Raw genomic sequence first — 18,998 nt, 5'->3', positions numbered from 1 at the left:
CGTTTAGGACCTTGAGATTGGCTGAGGTGCACCCATGACCAGCTCTGAAACCAGATTGCATAGCAGAGAGGGTATGGTGAGATTCGAAATGGTCGGTAATCTGTTTGTTGACTTGGCTTTCGAAGACTTTAGAAAGGCAGGGTAGGATAGATATAGGTCTGTAGCAGTTTGGGTCAAGAGTGTCCCCCCTTTGAAGAGGGGGATGACCGCAGCTTCTTTCCAATCTTTGGGAATCTCAGACGACACAAACGAGAGGTTGAACAGGCTAGTAATAGGGGTGGCAACAATTTCGGCAGATAATTTTAGAAAGAAAGGGTCCAGATTGTTTAGCCCGGCTGATTTGTAGGGGTCCATTGATGTTTGCTCCGGAATCGACGTAAGCCGATAGTCACACGGATAGCAGCTAGCTAGCTGCGAGATCCAGGTATAAATGTCCAGAGCTTGCGGTTGAAATCCGGGGACATGGAAAGAAAAATAGGTCCTGTATGTTCCGGTCCGAGCCGCGCCGTACAAAACTGGCAATAGATTTTCGAGCTAAAGGATAGCTGATGACCACAAACCGTGGTTAGCTGAATACTAACGATTAGCCAGTAAAGAAGCTAACTAGCTTCTGGTTAGCTTCTGGCTAGCTTCTGGTTAGCTTCTATGGAGGATTACAGATTTGAGGTAAATAATACTTGTTTTATAAATTGGTGAGGCGGGTTGCAGGAGAATGTTTTGAAGATGAGTTTATGGAAAAGAAAAAATATATATATAAAAAGGTATGCGAAGAAAGTTGTAAATATATATATATATACGGGACACGACAAGGACAAAAGACGTCTGACTGCTATGCCATCTTGGTGATTGACCATCCTTTTAACCCAACCTCATCCATCCTCAACCATCCTTTTAACCTTATCCGTCCTCAACCATCCTTTTAACCTTATCCATCCTCAACCATCCTTTTAACCTCAACCATCCTTTTAACCCAACCCAACCTCAACTATCCTTTTAACCCAACCCAACCTCTACCATCTGTTTACAACACTAACACCACAGACTACACAGAGAACTTCTAAGCTGTCTCTTCTTTCTATCTCCCAATATTCATTATATTTAAATCCCAGATCAGCCGAGCCATGCGGAGGAGGTGAACTGTGCGGTGATCAGGACAGAGTCGTCTGGCCGCTGGCAGAACAGAGACTGCTCTGTAGCCCTTCCCTACGTCTGTAAGAAGAGACCCAATGCCACCCTGGACCCCTTCACCACCGGTTCGTCTGCCTAGTCACCGGTCGAGACTCTAGACCTCCTTATCAAATCCTCCCTGCTAAAGCTTTTACAGATGTTGGAGCTTGATTTGAGAATTTCCCTGCAAAGCAGGAAAGGCACATTTGTAGTGTATTTGAGTTTTAAAAAGGCTTCTAATGGTTGTAATTTCCACTTTCAAATTTCAGATTTGATTTTCCTCTACGAAAAATCCCCTGCAAAATGTACATTTGTTACAATCCACATAACAATTCACATTTCCTGTTGCTGCAGGATTATTTTCCCTCTGTAGCAAACAGGCTCAAATTAAGATCCTACATCAGTAGTTTGTTGTTTCATGGACAGTTACATACACTGTATGTGAGTAGTTACAGTTTAAAAAAATACATCCTAGATTTGTGTAGCCATTGGGTTATATGCTCTCTACTGTATTAACAAATAGTTAATATAGGATATATTTCCCTTCTGTTTGCTCTCTGTCTCTGCTCTGTGGGCTGCAGACTCGTGGGCGGATGATGAGAAGTACGAGTGTGATGTAGGCTGGCAGGCGTTCCAGGCAGGCTGCTACAGACTGACGTCAGAGAAGGTGAACTGGGACGCTGCTCAGAAAACCTGTCAGAAAATGGAGGCCAACCTAGTCAGCCTCCACACCCTGCCTGAACTAGAGTTCATCATCAACAACATCAAGCGAGGTACACAGATAATACAGTATGTCACGGTAAGGTACCTCAACCTGAAGACAGGCAGCTACACAGACACTACAGTACTGTACATGTCATAGAAACAGGCTTCAACTTCGGTGTCGAGCAGTTTCAACAAAAATGAAATGAAATAAAAAAGATACAGTACCAGTCAAAAGTATTGGAAAGTTTTTGATTAGTACATGATTCCATATGTGTTATTTCATAGCTTTGATGTCTTCCCTATTATTCTACAAAGTGGAAATAAGGAAAAGCCCTTGAATGAGTAGATGTGTCCAAACGTTTGACTGGTACTGTATATAATAAGTTATTTACAACTTTTTTCACCACCCCACTATAAGGACAGGGGTTGGCATACTGTAGTTACACCCTACCTACACCCTTACAACCTAAACGGGTTCTTCGGCTATCCTCATTGGAAAACCCTTTGAAGAACCCTTTTTGGTTCCAGCTGGAAAGAACCCTTTTAGTTCCAAGTCGAATCCTTTTGTGTTCAAGCTAGAACCCTTTCCACGGAGGGCTCAACATGGAACCCTTAAGGGTTGTACCTAGATACAAAAAAGGCTTCTCCTATGGGGACAACCGAAGAACCCTTTAGGAACAGTTTAGTTGAAGCGTGTCTAATACTCCACTCCACTCACTGCTTCTCCCATCTTGTTTCTGTCCTAATGTGCTTGCTGTAGTGTCTCCTCCTCCCTGCTCTGTGATAGTTATCGTCCTATCTCTGTGTGTCAGATGTGGAGGAGCTGTGGATTGGTCTCCATGACACGGCTATGCAGATGGACTTCCAGTGGACAGACCACACGCCCGTCATCTTCACTTACTGGCACCCCTTTGAGCCCAACAACTTCCAAAACACCCCCGAGGACTGTGTCACCATCTGGGGACCCGTGAGTGACCCTTGGCCTTTGATCCCTATAGTCTGGACCCTTCGCCATCTCACAGCTGTGTGTTCTCACTGCCAGCAAGCCTCCGTTACGGAACACTATTGTTTATACTCTGCAGCTGTGTCCTCTCTCTTTCTCTGTGTGTGCGTCTGTGCGTGTGTGTGTACAGGAAGGCCGCTGGAATGACAGTCCCTGTAACCAGACCCTGCCGTCCATCTGTAAGAAAGCAGCCCAGAAGACTGACGGACAGGCACAGGACCACCGGTGCAAACCAGTAAGATTTACTATAGTCGCTTTCTTTATTTCGCTCTTTCTACGTTCTCTTTTCCCTCTCTCTTTGTCTCTCCTCTCTTTCTTTCTATCTTGCTCCCCCCCCTCTCTACTTTTTTTCTCTCACCCCTTCTCCCAATATCTCTCTCTCTCTCTCTCTCTCTCTCTCTCTCTCGGTCACTACTTTCTCCTCTCTCTCTCTCTCTCTCTCTCTCTCTCTCTCTCTTTCTCACTCCTTCCTCTCAATCTGTGTTTCTCCGTCTCTGTCCCTCTCTCTGTCTGTCTAGAAAGGTTATATTCACAGTTCTAGCAGCGTCACCCTGTTCTAACTCCAGATGCAGACAGTCAGCACTGGCACTCTGAATGCATATTGTGAATATTTAAGTGCAACCCCTCACACTCTGCCCCCCTCCCTGTACACCCCTCGACCCTCCACCTTCCGCCCCTCTGCCCTCTGACCACCCCTCCGCCCCAGTCTGTATTTGCTCTGAATCACCCCCTCAGGGCCAGGGAGGTCAGCCAGACACCCTACCCCCAGACAGCCCCACAAATGTGTTCACATTCACAAAAATACCCACACACAAATGAACCATATCCACAGGTCTCACATCTGGTTAACCCATCTCTCTCTTTTTCGTTCTTTCTTTCCTTCTTTCTTTCTTTATTTCTTTCCTTCTTTCTTTATTTCTTTCCTTCTTTCTTTCTTTTCTTTCTTTCTTTCTTTTCTTTCTTTCCTTCTGTCCTTTCTTTCCTTCTTTCTTTCCTTCTTTCCTTCTTTCTTTCCTTCTTTCTTTCCTTCTTTCCTTCTTTCTGTCCTTCTTTCTTTCCTTCTGTCCTTTCTTTCCTTCTTTCTTTCCTTCTTTCCTTCTTTCTTTCCTTCTTTCCTTCTTTCTTTCCTTCTTTCTTTCCTTCTTTCCTTCTTTCTTTCCTTCTTTCCTTCTTTCTTTCCTTCTTTCTTTCTTTCTTTCTTTCCTTCTTTCTTTCCTTCTTTCCTTCTTTCTTTCCTTCTTTCTTTCTTTCTTTCCTTCTTTCTTTCTTTCTTTCTTTCTTTCTTTCTTTCCTTCTTTCTCTCTCTCTCTCTCTTTCTCTCTTTCTGCAATTTCAGAGACTGTAATTCTCTTCTTATCTTTGACTAGTTCCCCCCATGGAGGTTGTGCGCTCCTCCCCTGCTGTCTTTCAACCCTCTCCTCCTGTTTAAAGGGTAAAAATGTTTACTCATGCAAAGGTATTACTGTTTGATCCTGATGCTTCTGTAATTTAGTGTTTATGTGCTCCCTCACTCCCTCACTCGACATGATGGATAGCCCAGGTAATGCCTCATGGCAAATGAGTTACTGCTGTTAGCTTGGCTCCTGCTTGGCCAACTTGACTGTGTTGTGTGAGTTGAATGAGTTAATGCTCGCTTTTTGAGTTACAGTGGGGCAAAAAAGTATTTAGTCAGCCACCAATTGTGCAAGTTCTCCCACTTAAAAAGATGAGAGGCCTGTAATTTTCATCATAGGTACACTTCAACTATGACTGAGAAAATGAGGAAGAAAATCCAGAAAATCACATTGTAGTATTTTTAAAAATTAATTAGCTAATTATGGTGGAAAATAAGTATTTGGTCACCTACAAACAAGCAATATTTCTGGCTCTCACAGACCTGTAACTTCTTCTTTAAGAGGCTCCTCTGTCCTCCACTCATTACCTGTATTAATGGCACCTGTTTGAACTTGTCATCAGTATAAAAGACACCTGTCCACAACCTCAAACAGTCACACTCCAAACTCCACTATGGCCAAGACGAAAGAGCTGTCAAAGGACACCAGAAACAAAACCAGCCTGGGAAGACTGAATCTGCAATAGGTAAGCAGCTTGGTTTGAAGAAATCAACTGTGGGAGCAATTATTAGGAAATGGAAGACATACAAGACCACTGATAATCTCCCTCGATCTGGGGCTCCACGCAAGATCTCACCCTTTGGGGTCAAAATGATCACAAGAACGGTGAGCAAAAATCCCAGAACCACACGGGAGGACCTAGTGAATGACCTGCAGAGAGCTGGGACCAAAGTAACAAAGCCTACCATCAGTAACACACTACGCCGCCAGGGACTCAAATCCTGCAGTGCCAGACGTGTCCCCCTGCTTAAGCCAGTACATGTCCAGGCCCATCTGAAGTTTGCTAGAGAGCATTTGGATGATCCAGAAGAAGATTGGGAGAATGTCATATGGTCAGATGAAACCAAAATAGAACTTTTTGGTAAAAACTCAACTCGTTGTGTTTGGAGGACAAAGAATGCTGAGTTGCATCCAAAGAACACCATACCTACTGTGAAGCAGGGGGGTGGAAACATCATGCTTTGGGGCTGTTTTCCTGCAAAGGGACCAGGACGACTGATCCGTGTAATGGAAAGAATGAATGGGGCCATGTATCGTGAGATTTTGAGTGAAAACCTCCTTCCATCAGCAAGGGCATTGAAGATGAAACGTAGCTGGGTCTTTCAGCATGACCATGATCCCAAACACACCGCCCGGGCAACGAAGGAGTGGCTTCGTAAGAAGCATTTCAAGGTCCTGGAGTGTCCTAGCCAGTCTCCAGATCTCAACCCCATAGAAAATCTTTGGAGGGAGTTGAAAGTCTGTGTTGCCCAGCAACAGCCCCAAAACATCACTGCTCTAGAGGAGATCTGCATGGAGGAATGGGCCAAAATACCAGCAACAGTGTGTGAAAACCTTGTGAAGACTTACAGAAAACGTTTGACCTCTGTCATTGCCAACAAAGGGTATATAACAAAGTATTGAGATAAACTTTTGTTATTGACCAAATACTTATTTTCCACCTTAATTTGCAAATAAATTCATTAAAAATCCTACAATGAGATTTTCTGGATTTTTTTTCTCATTTTGTCTGTCATAGTTGAAGTGTACCTATGATGAAAATTACAGGCCTCTCTCATCTTTTTAAGTGGGAGAACTTGCAAAATTGGTGGCTGACTAAATACTTTTTTTGCCCCACTGTAACTCAACATCTGAAGAGAAAGTGTGAGACAACCAAGTTACCGACTTAATGGTTCAGCGGTTCTGTGGTTCTGTCAGAACAATAGGGTCTATATGATCCATGGCTCATTGGCTCATTGGCTCAGGGAACTGTAACACTAGAGATCCCCCAAAGAGTGTTGCATTGTGGGTCATGTGACAGGAGAGAGAGAAATAGATAGCATACGCATCTGCCTCTCCAGTATGAGGCTCATGAAGGGGAACGTGGCTCGTCAGCTGGAAGCCTTTGAGGTTTCTCCCTCCCTGCCAAGTGCAGTTGTGCAAAAGCCTGACGTTGGACGAAATCACGCAAAGTGACTTTCCCTCTCTCTTCCTCTCTCACATACGCACTCACTTCAACACACACACGTACACGACTACACACTCAAACCCTTGTGACATTTTGTGTGTTGACTGTGCTCTCGGACTGTACACGTCTGCAGATAAGCACTGAGAGGCGAGAGAGAGGGGTGGAGTGAGAGAGCGGTTTGAGAGAGAGTATAGCTCTGAGCCTGGACTTGTTCTGTCCTGCCCCCGGTTTTATATGTAGGGAAAAATAATTGCCCTTTCCTTATTACACATGTGTTGTTTATAGTACTTTATGCTTATATGTTCCCATCCTATCTGGTTGTGTTTTCATGCAAGTCTCTGGATGTAGATAGATCTCTTTGGACAGTTATTATTTCTGTGCTCAACCTTTCTCCTCTCTCTCCCCCGTCAGGGCTGGAGATGGCACAGTCCGGCCTGCTACTGGGTGGGAGAGGAGCAGGTGACCTTCGAGGAGGGCAGGAAGGCCTGCGCTGGCAGCGGAGCTACCCTCATCACCATCGCCAATAGGTACACACACACATGCATACCTGTACATACCCTCATGTACGTACGCAAGCACACACAGACACAAACACAAACACACACACACACCTAGTGTAACCTCTGACCCCTGAGCCTTGTCCATGTGCGATGTTGTAGGTTTGAGCAGGCATTTGTCAACAGTCTGGTGTTTGGCCGTTCTGGGGATTCATTCTGGATAGCACTGCTTGACCAGAACAGCCCTGGGAAATTCCACTGGCTCAGCGGGGATGAAGTGACCTATACCAACTGGAACAGAGACCAGCCAGGTGGGGACATGGACCTCTGTCTCTCTATCTGTCCACAGAGCTATCATGACGGACATGTTGGTCTTGTACTAGTCTTCAGGACACCTGTCTGTGCCATATGCCCAGAGCCCTGTCAAAACTAGATATGGTATAAACTCTTATCTCTTGGGTATTCATTGTGGCTAAATTGCCAATGACTTAATCAGGTGATTGGTTTACCATTTTCAAGACCATCTTTTGCCATGATCTCTACCATCCCCACTGGTGTGTCAGTCAGTTACTCCCAGACCCAGACTCATGCAACTACGTAACATGGACCACTCTCTCCCCGCTCTCCTCTGTCAGGAGGAAACATCAAAGGGGGCTGTGTAACCATGGAGACGGGCTACGCCACAGGCCTATGGGAGGTGAAGGACTGTGCGTCGGCCCAGGCTAAGTTCATCTGTAGACTGAACCAGGACACGTCCCTCAGCCCTGAGCCCCCAGCCCCGCACCCCACTCCCAGCCTCACTGGATCCTGCCCCAACGGGTGGAAGACAAACGGCAAGCTGCACCACTGCTACAAGGTATCCTACGCCTTTACCGCTGCTTAATAAACTCAGCAAAAAAAGAAACGTCCCTTTTTCAGGATCCTGTCTTTCAAAGATAATTCATAAAAATCCAAATAACTTCACAGATCTTCATTGTAAAGGGTTTAAACACTGTTTCCCATGCTTGTTCAATGAACCATAAACAATGAATGAACATGCACCTGTGGAACGGTCGTAAAGACACTAACAGCTTACAGACAGTAGGCAATTAAGGTCACAGTTATGAAAACTTAGGACACTAAAGAGGCCTTTCTACGGACTCTGAAAAACACCAAAAGAAAGATGCCCAGGGTCCCTGCTCATCTGCGTGACCGTGCCTTTGGCATGCTGCAAGGAGGCATGAGGACTGCAGATGTAGCCAGGGCAATAAATTGCAATGTCTGTACTATGAGACGCCTAAGATGGCGCTACAGGAAGACAGGACAGACAGCTGATCGTCCTCGCAGTGGCAGACCATGTGTAATAACACCTGCACAGGATCGGTACAACCGAATTAATAAGTGTTACAATGAGCCTCGTACTCTGGAGCGGGATCGATTTGGAGGTGGAGAGTCTCTCATGGTCTGGGGCGGTGTGTCACAGCATCATCGGACTGAGCTTGTTGTCATTGCTGGCAATCTCAACGCTGTGCCCCCCTTTGTTCAGGGACACATTATTCCATTTCTGTTAGTCACATGTCTGTGGAACTTGTTCAGTTTATGTCTCAGTTGTTGAATCTTGTTATGTTCATACAAATATTTACACATGTTAAGTTTGTTGAAAATAAACGCAGTTGACAGTGAGAGGATGTTTCTTTTTTTACTGAGTTTATTACTAGACATATATTTTAAGCATATGTATTAGTTTAGTCAATATACATACCATTTATTTGCCTCTAACACGTGTGTGTGCGTGTGTGTGCCTACCTGTGTGCCTACATGTGTGTGTGTATGTGCATGCCTGTTTGCCTGCGTGTGTGTGTGTATGCGCCTGCCTGTCTGCCTGTGTGTGTGTGTCCCAGGTGTTTGACAGAGCCCAGATGGACCAGAAGCTGAGCTGGCTGCAGGCCCACCTAGCCTGTCAGAGACACCATGGAGCCAACCTGCTGAGTGTCAGTGGCCCAGAGGAGGAGCACTTCATACTGCAGATATTACACGAAGCCTTTGGGTGGGTGGACACTCCACCTTGATCATGCATGGGTTGTATGAATGGGTCTCTGTTACAGGGCCCAGACTGGATGGAGGGAGAATGTGGTTCTTATTTGAAAAGGGGATGGGTTTGTAATTTAAGAGGGAATGTGGTGGTAATGATGAGGATGATAATAATAAATGTATATAATTATTTTTGGGGGTGCTTATATTCATCCTGTTACACACAGTGTGTAAAGGAAATACATTTTTTGCATATCCCAACTCCCCCGGAGATACCCGCAGGGAGTGGGGTCACGGCCAGGGTTGCCAATGAACATCATCTCTGGAGCAATTAGGGTTAAGTGCCTGGCTCAAGGGCACAGTGACAGATTATATATATTTTTTATGGTGATGACTATGATGCTGATGATGGTGATGATGCTAGTAATGATGATGATGCTGATGATGATAATGACGCTGATGCTGCTGCTGCTGATGATGCTGACGACGCTGCTGCTGATGATGATGGTCCACAGGGAGTCAGAGGACCATGAGCAGCACTGGTTCTGGATCGGGCTGAACCGCAGGAACCCCATAGACAACGGTATCTGGAAGTGGAGCGATGGACTGGCTGTGAGTCACAGCATCACCATCCAGTCTTCCAGCCACAGCATTACATCACAGCATGTCAATGGACCTAATTAGAGCAGCCAAACCACAGCACTATCTATTATTGACCCAGCTTAACACAGCAACCTTGATTTACTGATAGCTACAGCCCCGCTACAACAACATACAGCCTCTTGCACCATATATGTGTACCTCAAAGCTTAGAGATATACAGTGCTGTGAAAAAGTATTTGCAACCTCCCTGATTTCTTATTTTTTGCACATTTGTCACACTTAAATGTTTCAGATCATCAAAACTAATGTTAATATTACACAAAGATAACCCAGGTAAACACAAAATGCAGTTTTTAAGTGATGATTTTATTTATTAAGGGAAAAAAGCTATATGAACCTTCATGGCCCTATGTGAAAAAGTAATTGCCCCCTAAACCTAATACCTGGTTGTGCCACCCTCAGCAGCAACACCTGCAATCAAGCGTTTGCGATAACTGGCAATGAGTCTTTCACATCGCCGTGGAGGAATTTTGGCCCACTCCTCCTTGCAGAATTGTTTCAATTCAGCCACATTGGAGGGTTTTCAAGCATGAACCACCTTTTTAAGGTTACGCCACAGCATCTCAATCGGATTCAAGTCCGGACTTTGACTAAGTCACTCCAAAACTTTATTTTTATTTTTACGCCATTCAGAGGTGGACTTGCTGGTGTGTTTTGGATCATTGCCCTGCTGCAGAACCCAAGTGCGCTTCAGCTTGAGGTCACGAACTGATGGCTGGACATTCTCCTTCAGGATTTTTTGGTAGAGAGCAGAATTCATGGTTCCATCAATCACAACAAGTCGTCCAGGTCCTGAAGCAGCAAAGCAGCCCCAGAACATCACACTACCACCACCATATTTGACTGTTGGTATGATGTTCTTTTTCTGAAATGCTGTGTTACTTTTACGCCAGATGTAACGAGACGCACACCTTCCAAAAAGTTCAACTCTTGTCACGTTAGTCCACAGAATATTTTCCCAAAAGTCTAGGGGATCAGCAAGATGTTTTTTTCCAAAAGTGAGACGAGCCTTTACAGTGGGGCAAAAAGTATTTAGTCAGCCACCAATTGTGCAAGTTCTCCCACTTAAAAAGATGAGAGAGGCCTGTGATTTTCGTCATAGGTACACTTCAACTATGACAGACAAAATGAGAAAAGAAATCCAGAAAATCACATTGTAGGAATTTTAATGAATTTATTTGCAAATTATGGTGGAAAATAAGTATTTGGTCAATAACAAAAGTTTATCTCAATACTTTGTTATATACCCTATATTGGCAATGACAGAGGTCAAACGTTTTCTGTAAGTCTTCACAAGGTTTTCACACACTGTTGCTGGTATTTTGGCCCATTCCTCCATGCAGATCTCCTCTAGAGCAGTGATGTTTTGGGGCTGTTGCTGGGCAACACAGACTTTCAACTCCCTCCAAAGATTTTCTATGGGGTTGAGATCTGGAGACTGGCTAGGCCACTCCAGGACCTTGAAATGCTTCTTACGAAGCCACTCCTTCGTTGCCCGGGCGGTGTGTTTGGGATCATTGTCATGCTGAAAGACCCAGCCACGTTTCATCTTCAATGCCCTTGCTGATGGAAGGAGGTTTTCACTCAAAATCTCACGATACATGGCCCCATTCATTCTTTCCATTACACGGATCAGTCGTCCTGGTCCCTTTGCAGAAAAACAGCCCCAAAGCATGATGTTTCCACCCCCATGCTTCACAGTAGGTATGGTGTTCTTTGGATGCAACTCAGCATTTTTTGTCCTCCAAACACGACGAGGATTTGAGTCCCTGGCGGCGTAGTGTGTTACTGATGGTAGGCTTTGTTACTTTGGTCCCAGCTCTCTGCAGGTCATTCACTAAGTCCCCCCCGTGTGGTTCTGGGATTTTTGCTCACCATTCCTGTGATCATTTTGACCCCACGGAGTGGGGAGCCCCAGATCGAGGGAGATTATCAGTGGTCTTGTATGTCTTCCATTTCCTATTATTTGCTCCCACAGTTGATTTCTTCAAACCAAGCTGCTTACCTATTGCAGATTCAGTCTTCCCAGCCTGGTGCAGGTCTACAATTTCGTTTCTGGTGTCCTTTGAAGCTCTTTGGTCTTGCCCACAGTGGAGTTTGGAGTGTGACTGTTTGAGGTTGTGGACAGGTGTCTTTTATACTGATAACAAGTTCAAACAGGTGCCATTAATACAGGTAATGAGTGGAGGACAGAGGAGCCTCTTTTCCACCATAATTTGCAAATACATTTTTAAAAATCCTACAATGTGATTTTCTGGATTTTTTTTCTCATTTTGTCTGTCATAGTTGAAGTGTACCTATGATGAAAATTACAGGCCTCTCTCATCTTTTTAAGTGGGAGAACTTGCACAATTGGTGGCTGACTAAATACTTTTTTTGCCCCACTGTATGTTCTTTTTGGTCAGCAGTGGTTTTCGCCTTGGAACTCTGCCATGGATGCCATTTTTGCCCAGTCTCATTCTTATGGTTGAGTCATGAACACTGACTTTAAGTGAGGTCTGCAGTTCTTTAGATGTTGTTGCGGGTTCTTTTGTGACCTCTTAGATGAGTCGTCGCTGCGCTCTAGGGGTAATTTTGGTAGGCCGGGCACTCCTGGGAAGGTTCACCACTGTTCCAAATCTTCTCCATTTGTGGATAATGGCTCTCACCGTAGTTCACTGGAGTCCCAAAGCTTTAGAAATGGCTTTGTAACCCTTTCCAGACTGATAGATGTCAATTACTTTGTTTCTCATCTGTTCCTGTATGTCTTTGGATCGCAGCATGATGTCTTGCTTTTTGAGATCTTCTGGCCTGCTTCACTTTGTCAGACAGGTTCTATTTAAGTGATTTCGTGATTCAACAGGTCTGGCAGTAATCAGGCCTGGGTGTGGCTAGTGAAATTGCACTCAGCTTTCCAAAGAATGTGATTAACCACAGTGAATTCATGATTTAACGGGTGGCACAACCAGTTATTAGGTTTAGGGGGCAATTACTTTGTCACATAGGGCCATGAAGGTTCGGATTGCTTTTTAAAATCATCACTTAAAAACTGCATTTTGTGTTTACTTGGGGTTATCTTTGTGTAATATTAAAATTAGTTTGATGATCTGAAACATTTACTTGTGACAAATGTGCAAAAAAACAAGAAATCAGGAAGGGGCAAATACTTTTCACAGCACTGTAGCTACCTACTTGTTGAACTATGTTTTGTAAAGTCCTCTAACCCATCTTCCTCTGCATGTCAGTATACGTACCAGAACTTTGGGCGTTACTACTACAATGTCCATCAGTGTGCAGCAGCAGACCTGGGCAGCATGACCTGGCTGGCCATGCGCTGTGACGCTGAACTGGACTGGATCTGCAAGATCCCCAAAGGTAACAGCAAGACAACGGAACCACACATAGACACTGATACAGTCACAAAGCAAAGTGCTACTGCTGTATACAGACACAATAGAGACACGCTGACACAAGGGGCCCTTGTTATTGCCTGAAAGCTTTCATTTTGAATATTCTAGTATGTGTTATGTAGTGCTGAGCGATTAACCAACATGTTTCTCTCAGGTTATTAAACAACACATTTTCCGACGTCGGTTCAGTTACTTGAATTCCATTTAGTGTTTATTTTTGGTGCGGGGGGGTGAGCCTAATGTGCTGTTTCTCTAGAGAGAAATCAAATCATTCAGGAGAGAAATCCAGTCAATAACTATGTGGGATGTTGAAGGGAGTTGTAGTTTTCATTAAGCAAATATGTGACCGCCTGGCTCGATTTTGCGACATTTGCGTAGTGACGTAGAGCAGTAAAGTAGAGGCACTTACAGAAGTTGCACACATTGGGGACATTTTTTGTAGCCTGGTGTCCGGGAAGAATGTGGCCTTTTATATACGCATTTCATGCAATTCTAAGTCATTTTACATGACTGGAGACTTTGGCAGAATATTTTTAATACAGCACAAATGAGAATCTGAGATCCATAAAAATGACCTAGGCCTAGGTGTGTGGAGACGCATGTTGTAGGCCACAATATGAGGAGGAAATTATAGTCCTAAAAATACTTTCCAGTTTCACTGACTCACCCAATGACATACAGCTCACTTGCTGGTGATGGTCAATGCGCTCGTGCCAAAAGCCTATCTCTTGCTTGTTTTACTTTGTAAAACAATATTTGGAAGTTGAACGAATTAACTCAGCAAAAAAGAAACGTCCTCTCACTGTCAACTGTGTTTATTTTCAACAAACTTAACATGTGTAAATATTTGTATGAACATAACAAGATCCAACAACTGAGACATAAACTGAACAAGTTCCACAGACATGTGACTAACAGAAATGGAATAATGTGTCCTTGAACAAAGGGGGGTCAAAGTAACAGTCAGTATCTGGCGTGGCCACCAGCTGCATTAAGTACTACAGTACATCTCCTCCTCATGGACTACACCATATTTGCCAGTTCTTGCTGTGAGATGTTACCCCACTCTTCCACCAAGGCTACTGCAAGTTCCCAGACATTTCTAGGGGGAATGGCCCTAGCCCTCACCCTCTTATACAACAGGTCCCAGACGTGCTCAATGGGATTGAGATCTGGGTTCTTCACTGGCCATGGCAGAACACTGACATTCCTGTCTTGCAGGAAATCACGCACAGAATCAGCAGTTTGGCTGGTAGCATTATCATGCTGGAGGGTCATGTCAGGATGAGCCTGCAGGAAGGGTACCACATGAGGGAGGAGGATGTCTTCCCTGTAACATACAGCATTGAGATTGCCTGCAATGACAACAAGCTCAGTCCGATGATGCTGTGACACACCGGCCCAGACCATGACTGACTCTCCACCTCCAAATCGATCCCGCTCCAGAGTACAGACCTCGGTGTAACGCTCATTCCTTTGACGATAAACGCGATTCCGACCATCACCCCTGGTGAGACAAAACCGCAACTCGACATTGAAGAGCACTTTTTGCCAGTCTGGTCCAGCGATGGTGGGTTTGTGCCCATAGGCGACGTTGTTGCCGGTGATGTCTGGTGAGTACCTGCCTTACAACAGGCCTACAAGCCCTCAGTCCAGCCTCTCTCAGTCTATTGTGGATAGTATAAGCACTGATGGAGGGATTGTACATTTCTGGTGTAACTCGGGCAGTTGTTGTTGCCATCCTGTACCTGTCCCGCAGGTGTGATGTTTGGATGTACCGATCCTGTGCAGCTGTTGTTACACGTGGTCTGCCACTGCGAGGACGATCAGCTGTCCGTCCTGTCTCCCTGCAGCACTGTCTTAGGTGTCTCACAATATGGACATTGCAATTTATTGCCCTGGCCACATCTGCAGTCCTCATGCCTCCTTGCGGCATGCCTAAGGCACGTTCACGCAGATGAGCAGGGACCCTGGGCATCTTTCTTTTGGTGTTTTTCAGAGTCCGTAGAAAGGCCTCTTTAGTGTCCTAAGTTTTCATAACTGTGACCTTAATTGCCTACCGTCTGTAAGCTGTTAGTGTCTTTACGACCGTTTCACAGGTGCGTGTTCATTAATTGTTTATGGTTCATTGAACAAGCATGGGAAACAGTGTTTAAACCCTTTACAATGAAGATCTGTGAAGTTATTTGGATTTTTACGAATTATCTTTGAAAGACAGGGTCCTGATAAAGGGACGTTGGTAGTTGGTAGCCTACAGTTGGTAGCCTACAGCATAGAATCTGTTCCTTACAGCAGGAGCCATTTGCTTTCCAACCTTTGTTTTCCTCAATTGTATTTGAAATATAGCTAAAGGCCTGTATTGACGCTCAACAAACGCCTAGTTTCCTGAATCAAGTTGTTGTTGAAATTCTTACACAGGGACTCTAAGTCAATCTTAAATGAATCATTGTTTATTGCCAGCGTGCTGTAGAGGTTCCAACAAACTTAATGCACCATAGTGAACATCTGTCAGAAGATCTGCTGGGGCAGTCCCTGCAGTTGTCTTATATACAGCTGTACAGAGTTATATTTGCATAATTTTGCATAATTAATGACTCATTACCATTTTGTTTCATTCATGTGACCGACTAATACTGAGACCTTGAAACTGAGATATCTTTCGTTCTCAAAACAAGGTCTGGGCGTCCAGCCAAATTGCAGCTACTGATAGTGAGGATTCGTTCAGTCAGTCACTTGCATGAACACAGAAATTGGTTTATAGAGAACCACAAACATAAAACATAGAATTGGTAGTTAGAAAATAAGACATATAACATTTCCATTACAAGTCACATATTTATTTTCTTTGTTCAACTAGGCAAGTCAGTTAGGGACAAATTCTTATTGACAGCCTAGGAACAGTGGGCTGCCTTGTTTAGGGGCAGAACGACAGATTTGTACCTTGTCAGCTCGGGGATTTGACCTTGCAACCTTCTCATTACTAGTCCAACGCTCTAACCACTAGGCTACCTGCCGCCCCAAGAGTACAGGACTCGGTGTAACGCTCATTCCTTGAACAAGAAACGCGAATCCGACCATCACCCCTGGTTTTGTCTTGTCAGTGAAGAGCACTTTTTGACAGTCCTGTCTGGTCCAGCGACGGTGGGTTTGTGCCCATAGGGGACGTAGGTGACATATTCAACCTAGTTCAGCGTAAAACACGTGGTAATTAACTACAATGACCATGATCCATTGCGCCAGTTTTTTCCGGCTCGGACAGAGACGGGGTCAGAGAGGAAGAGGCAAAGCGAGAGGTTTCACTCTCCCCCAAATTGGTCCAAAATAAGCCCAATGTGTTTCAATTGTCGCCTGCCTTCCCGTCTTTGGGACAACGACTTCCATTATTAGGGCGGAGACATGAGCATCACGTCATAATATTAATATCTCTGGTACACTTTTACGCCTGCTACGTTAGGTTAGATATACACAGACTGTATAGACCTCATGAGAGAGGAGTGTACACAACACAACAATGAAGACAGAGACTCAAAAAGCACTAATCACTCAGCGGTAGCGTTATGCATTTGTTCTGAATGATGAATTCAGACCACTTTTTGTTTTGTGTTTTCAGGAAAAATTGATAAGGATCCAAACCCCACTGAAGGTCAGTTTATAAACCACCCTCCTTTCATTGTGTCTGTTGTTTTTATAGTCTTCCATCATAACCAACTAGCAACAACTTTTCTTTCCCATCTTTCTCCTCATCCCCCCAGCCACCAGTGCCAGTGAGTGGGTGGGCTTCCAGGAGGCAGAGTATAAGTTCTTTGACCACCGGTCTACGTGGGACCAAGCCCAGAGGATCTGCTCCTGGTCCGGTGCTTCTCTGGCTTCCATCCACTCTTCTGCGGAGGAGGTTTTCCTTGCCAACACACTGCACAAGGTACCACACATTTAATGAAAACATTATAACAACTTTATCAAATCAAATTTATATAGCCCTTCTTACATCAGCTGATATCTCAAAGTGCTGTACAGAAACCCAGCCTAAAACCCTAAACACCAAGCAATGCAGGTGTAGAAGCACGTTGGCTAGGAAAAACTCCATAGAAAGGCCAAAACCTAGGAAGAAACCTAGAGAGGAACCAGGCTATGAGGGGTGGCCAGTCCTCTTCTGTCTGTGCCGGGTGGAGATTATAACAGAACATAGCCAAGATGTTCAAATGTTCATAAATGACCAGCATGGTCAAATAATAATAATCACAGTAGTTGTCAAGGGTGCAGCAAGTCAGCACCTCAGGAGTAAATGTCAGTTGGCTTTTCATAGCTGATCATTAAGAGTATCTCTACCGCTCCTGCTGTCTCTAGAGAGTTGAAAACAGCAGGTCTGGGACAGGTAGCACGTCTGGTGAACAGGTCAGGGTTCCATAGCCGCAGGCAGAACAGTTGAAACTGGAGCAGCAGCACGGCCAGGTGGACTGGGGACAGCAAGGAGTCATCATGCCAGGTAGTCCTGAGGCATGGTCCTAGGGCTCAGGTCCTCCGAGAGAGAAAAAGAAAGAAAGAAAGAGAGAAAGAGAGAGAGAATTAGAGAGAGCATACTTAAATTCACACAGGACACCGGATAAGATATAACAGACTGACCCTAGCCCCCCGACACATAAACTACTGCAGCATAAATACTGGAGGCTGAGACAGGAGGGGTCAGGAGACACTGTGGCCCCATCTGATGATACCCCCGGACAAGGCCAAACAGGCAGGATATAACCCCAAATTCTAGAGGGATATAACCCCACCACTAGAGGGATATCGTCAACCACCAACTTACCATCCTGAGACAAGGCCGAGTATAGCCCACAAAGATCTCCGCCACGGCACAACCCCAAGGGGGGGCAACCCAGACAGGAAGATCACATCAGTGACTCAACCCACTGAAGTGACGCACCCCTCCTAGGGACGGCATGGTAGAGCACCAGTAAGCCAGTGACTCAGCCCTTATGATAGGGTTAGAGGCAGAGAATCCCAGTGGAAAGAGGGGAACCGTCCAGGCAGAGACAGCAAGGACGGTTCGTTGCTCCAGAGCCTTTCCGTTCACCTTCACACTCCTGGGCCAGACTACACTCAATCATATGACCTACTGAAGAGATGAGTCTTCAGTAAAGACTTAAAGGTTGAGACCGATTCTGCGTCTCTCACATGGGTAGGCAGACCATTCCAATAAAAATGGAGCTTTATAGGAGAAATCCCTGCCTCCAGCTGTTTGCTTAGAAATTCTAGGGACAATTAGGAGGCCTGCGTCTTGTGACCATAGCGTACGTGTAGGTATGTATGGCAGGACCAAATCAGAAAGAAAGGTAGGAGCAAGCCCATGTAATGCTTTGTAGGTTAGCAGTAAAACCTTGAAATCAGCCCTTGCCTGAACAGGAAGCCAGGGTAGGGAGGCTAGCACTGGAGTAATATGATCTAATTCTTTGGTTCTAGTCAAGATTCTAGCAGCCGTATTTAGCACTAACTGAAGTTTATTTAGTGCTTTATCCGGGTAGCCGGAAAGTAGAGCATTGCAGTCGTCTAACCTAGAAGTAACAAAAGCATGGATTAATTTTTCTGCATAATTTTTGGACAGAAAATTTCTGTTTTTTGCAATGTTACGTAGATGGAAAAAAGCTGTCCTTGAAACAGTCTTGATATGTTCGTCAAAAGAGAGATCAGTGTCCAGAATAACGCCGAGGTTCTTCACAGATTTTTTTGAGATGATTGTATAACCATCAAGATTAATTGTCAGATTCAACAGAAGATATCTTTGTTTCTTGGGACCTAGATCAAGCATCTCTGTTTTGTCCGAGTTTAAACGTAGAAAGTTTGCAGCCATCCACTTCCTTATGTCTGAAACACAGGCTTCTAGTGAGGGCAATTTCAATTGTTTCATTGAAATGTACAGCTGTGTGTCATCCGCATAGCAGTGAAAGTTAACTATGTTTTCGAATGACATCCCCAATAGGTAAAATATATAGTGAAAACAATAGTGGT

General features: G+C 44.7%; 1 protein-coding gene across 1 annotated transcript in view; it reads left to right on the top strand.

Moving 5' to 3' along the window:
- The window catches only part of LOC112258595 (mannose receptor, C type 2), a 51,614-nt gene that overhangs the window by 17,738 nt on the left and 14,878 nt on the right, over positions 1 to 18,998 (top strand). Inside the window, exons 6-17 of the mRNA XM_024433067.2 lie at positions 1,110 to 1,253; positions 1,749 to 1,940; positions 2,685 to 2,839; positions 3,006 to 3,110; positions 6,848 to 6,963; positions 7,096 to 7,244; positions 7,569 to 7,789; positions 8,814 to 8,959; positions 9,459 to 9,555; positions 12,831 to 12,960; positions 16,606 to 16,638; positions 16,748 to 16,914. Coding sequence (XP_024288835.1) covers positions 1,110 to 1,253; positions 1,749 to 1,940; positions 2,685 to 2,839; positions 3,006 to 3,110; positions 6,848 to 6,963; positions 7,096 to 7,244; positions 7,569 to 7,789; positions 8,814 to 8,959; positions 9,459 to 9,555; positions 12,831 to 12,960; positions 16,606 to 16,638; positions 16,748 to 16,914 — 1,655 coding nt within the window. The remainder of the gene's footprint in view (positions 1 to 1,109; positions 1,254 to 1,748; positions 1,941 to 2,684; positions 2,840 to 3,005; positions 3,111 to 6,847; positions 6,964 to 7,095; positions 7,245 to 7,568; positions 7,790 to 8,813; positions 8,960 to 9,458; positions 9,556 to 12,830; positions 12,961 to 16,605; positions 16,639 to 16,747; positions 16,915 to 18,998) is intronic.

The sequence above is a fragment of the Oncorhynchus tshawytscha genome, linkage group LG09 (genome assembly GCF_018296145.1).
Source record: "Oncorhynchus tshawytscha isolate Ot180627B linkage group LG09, Otsh_v2.0, whole genome shotgun sequence".
Lineage (NCBI taxonomy): Eukaryota > Metazoa > Chordata > Actinopteri > Salmoniformes > Salmonidae > Oncorhynchus > Oncorhynchus tshawytscha.
The sequence above is the reverse complement of the archived record's forward strand: the minus strand, read 5'-3'. Positions and strand labels throughout refer to the sequence as shown.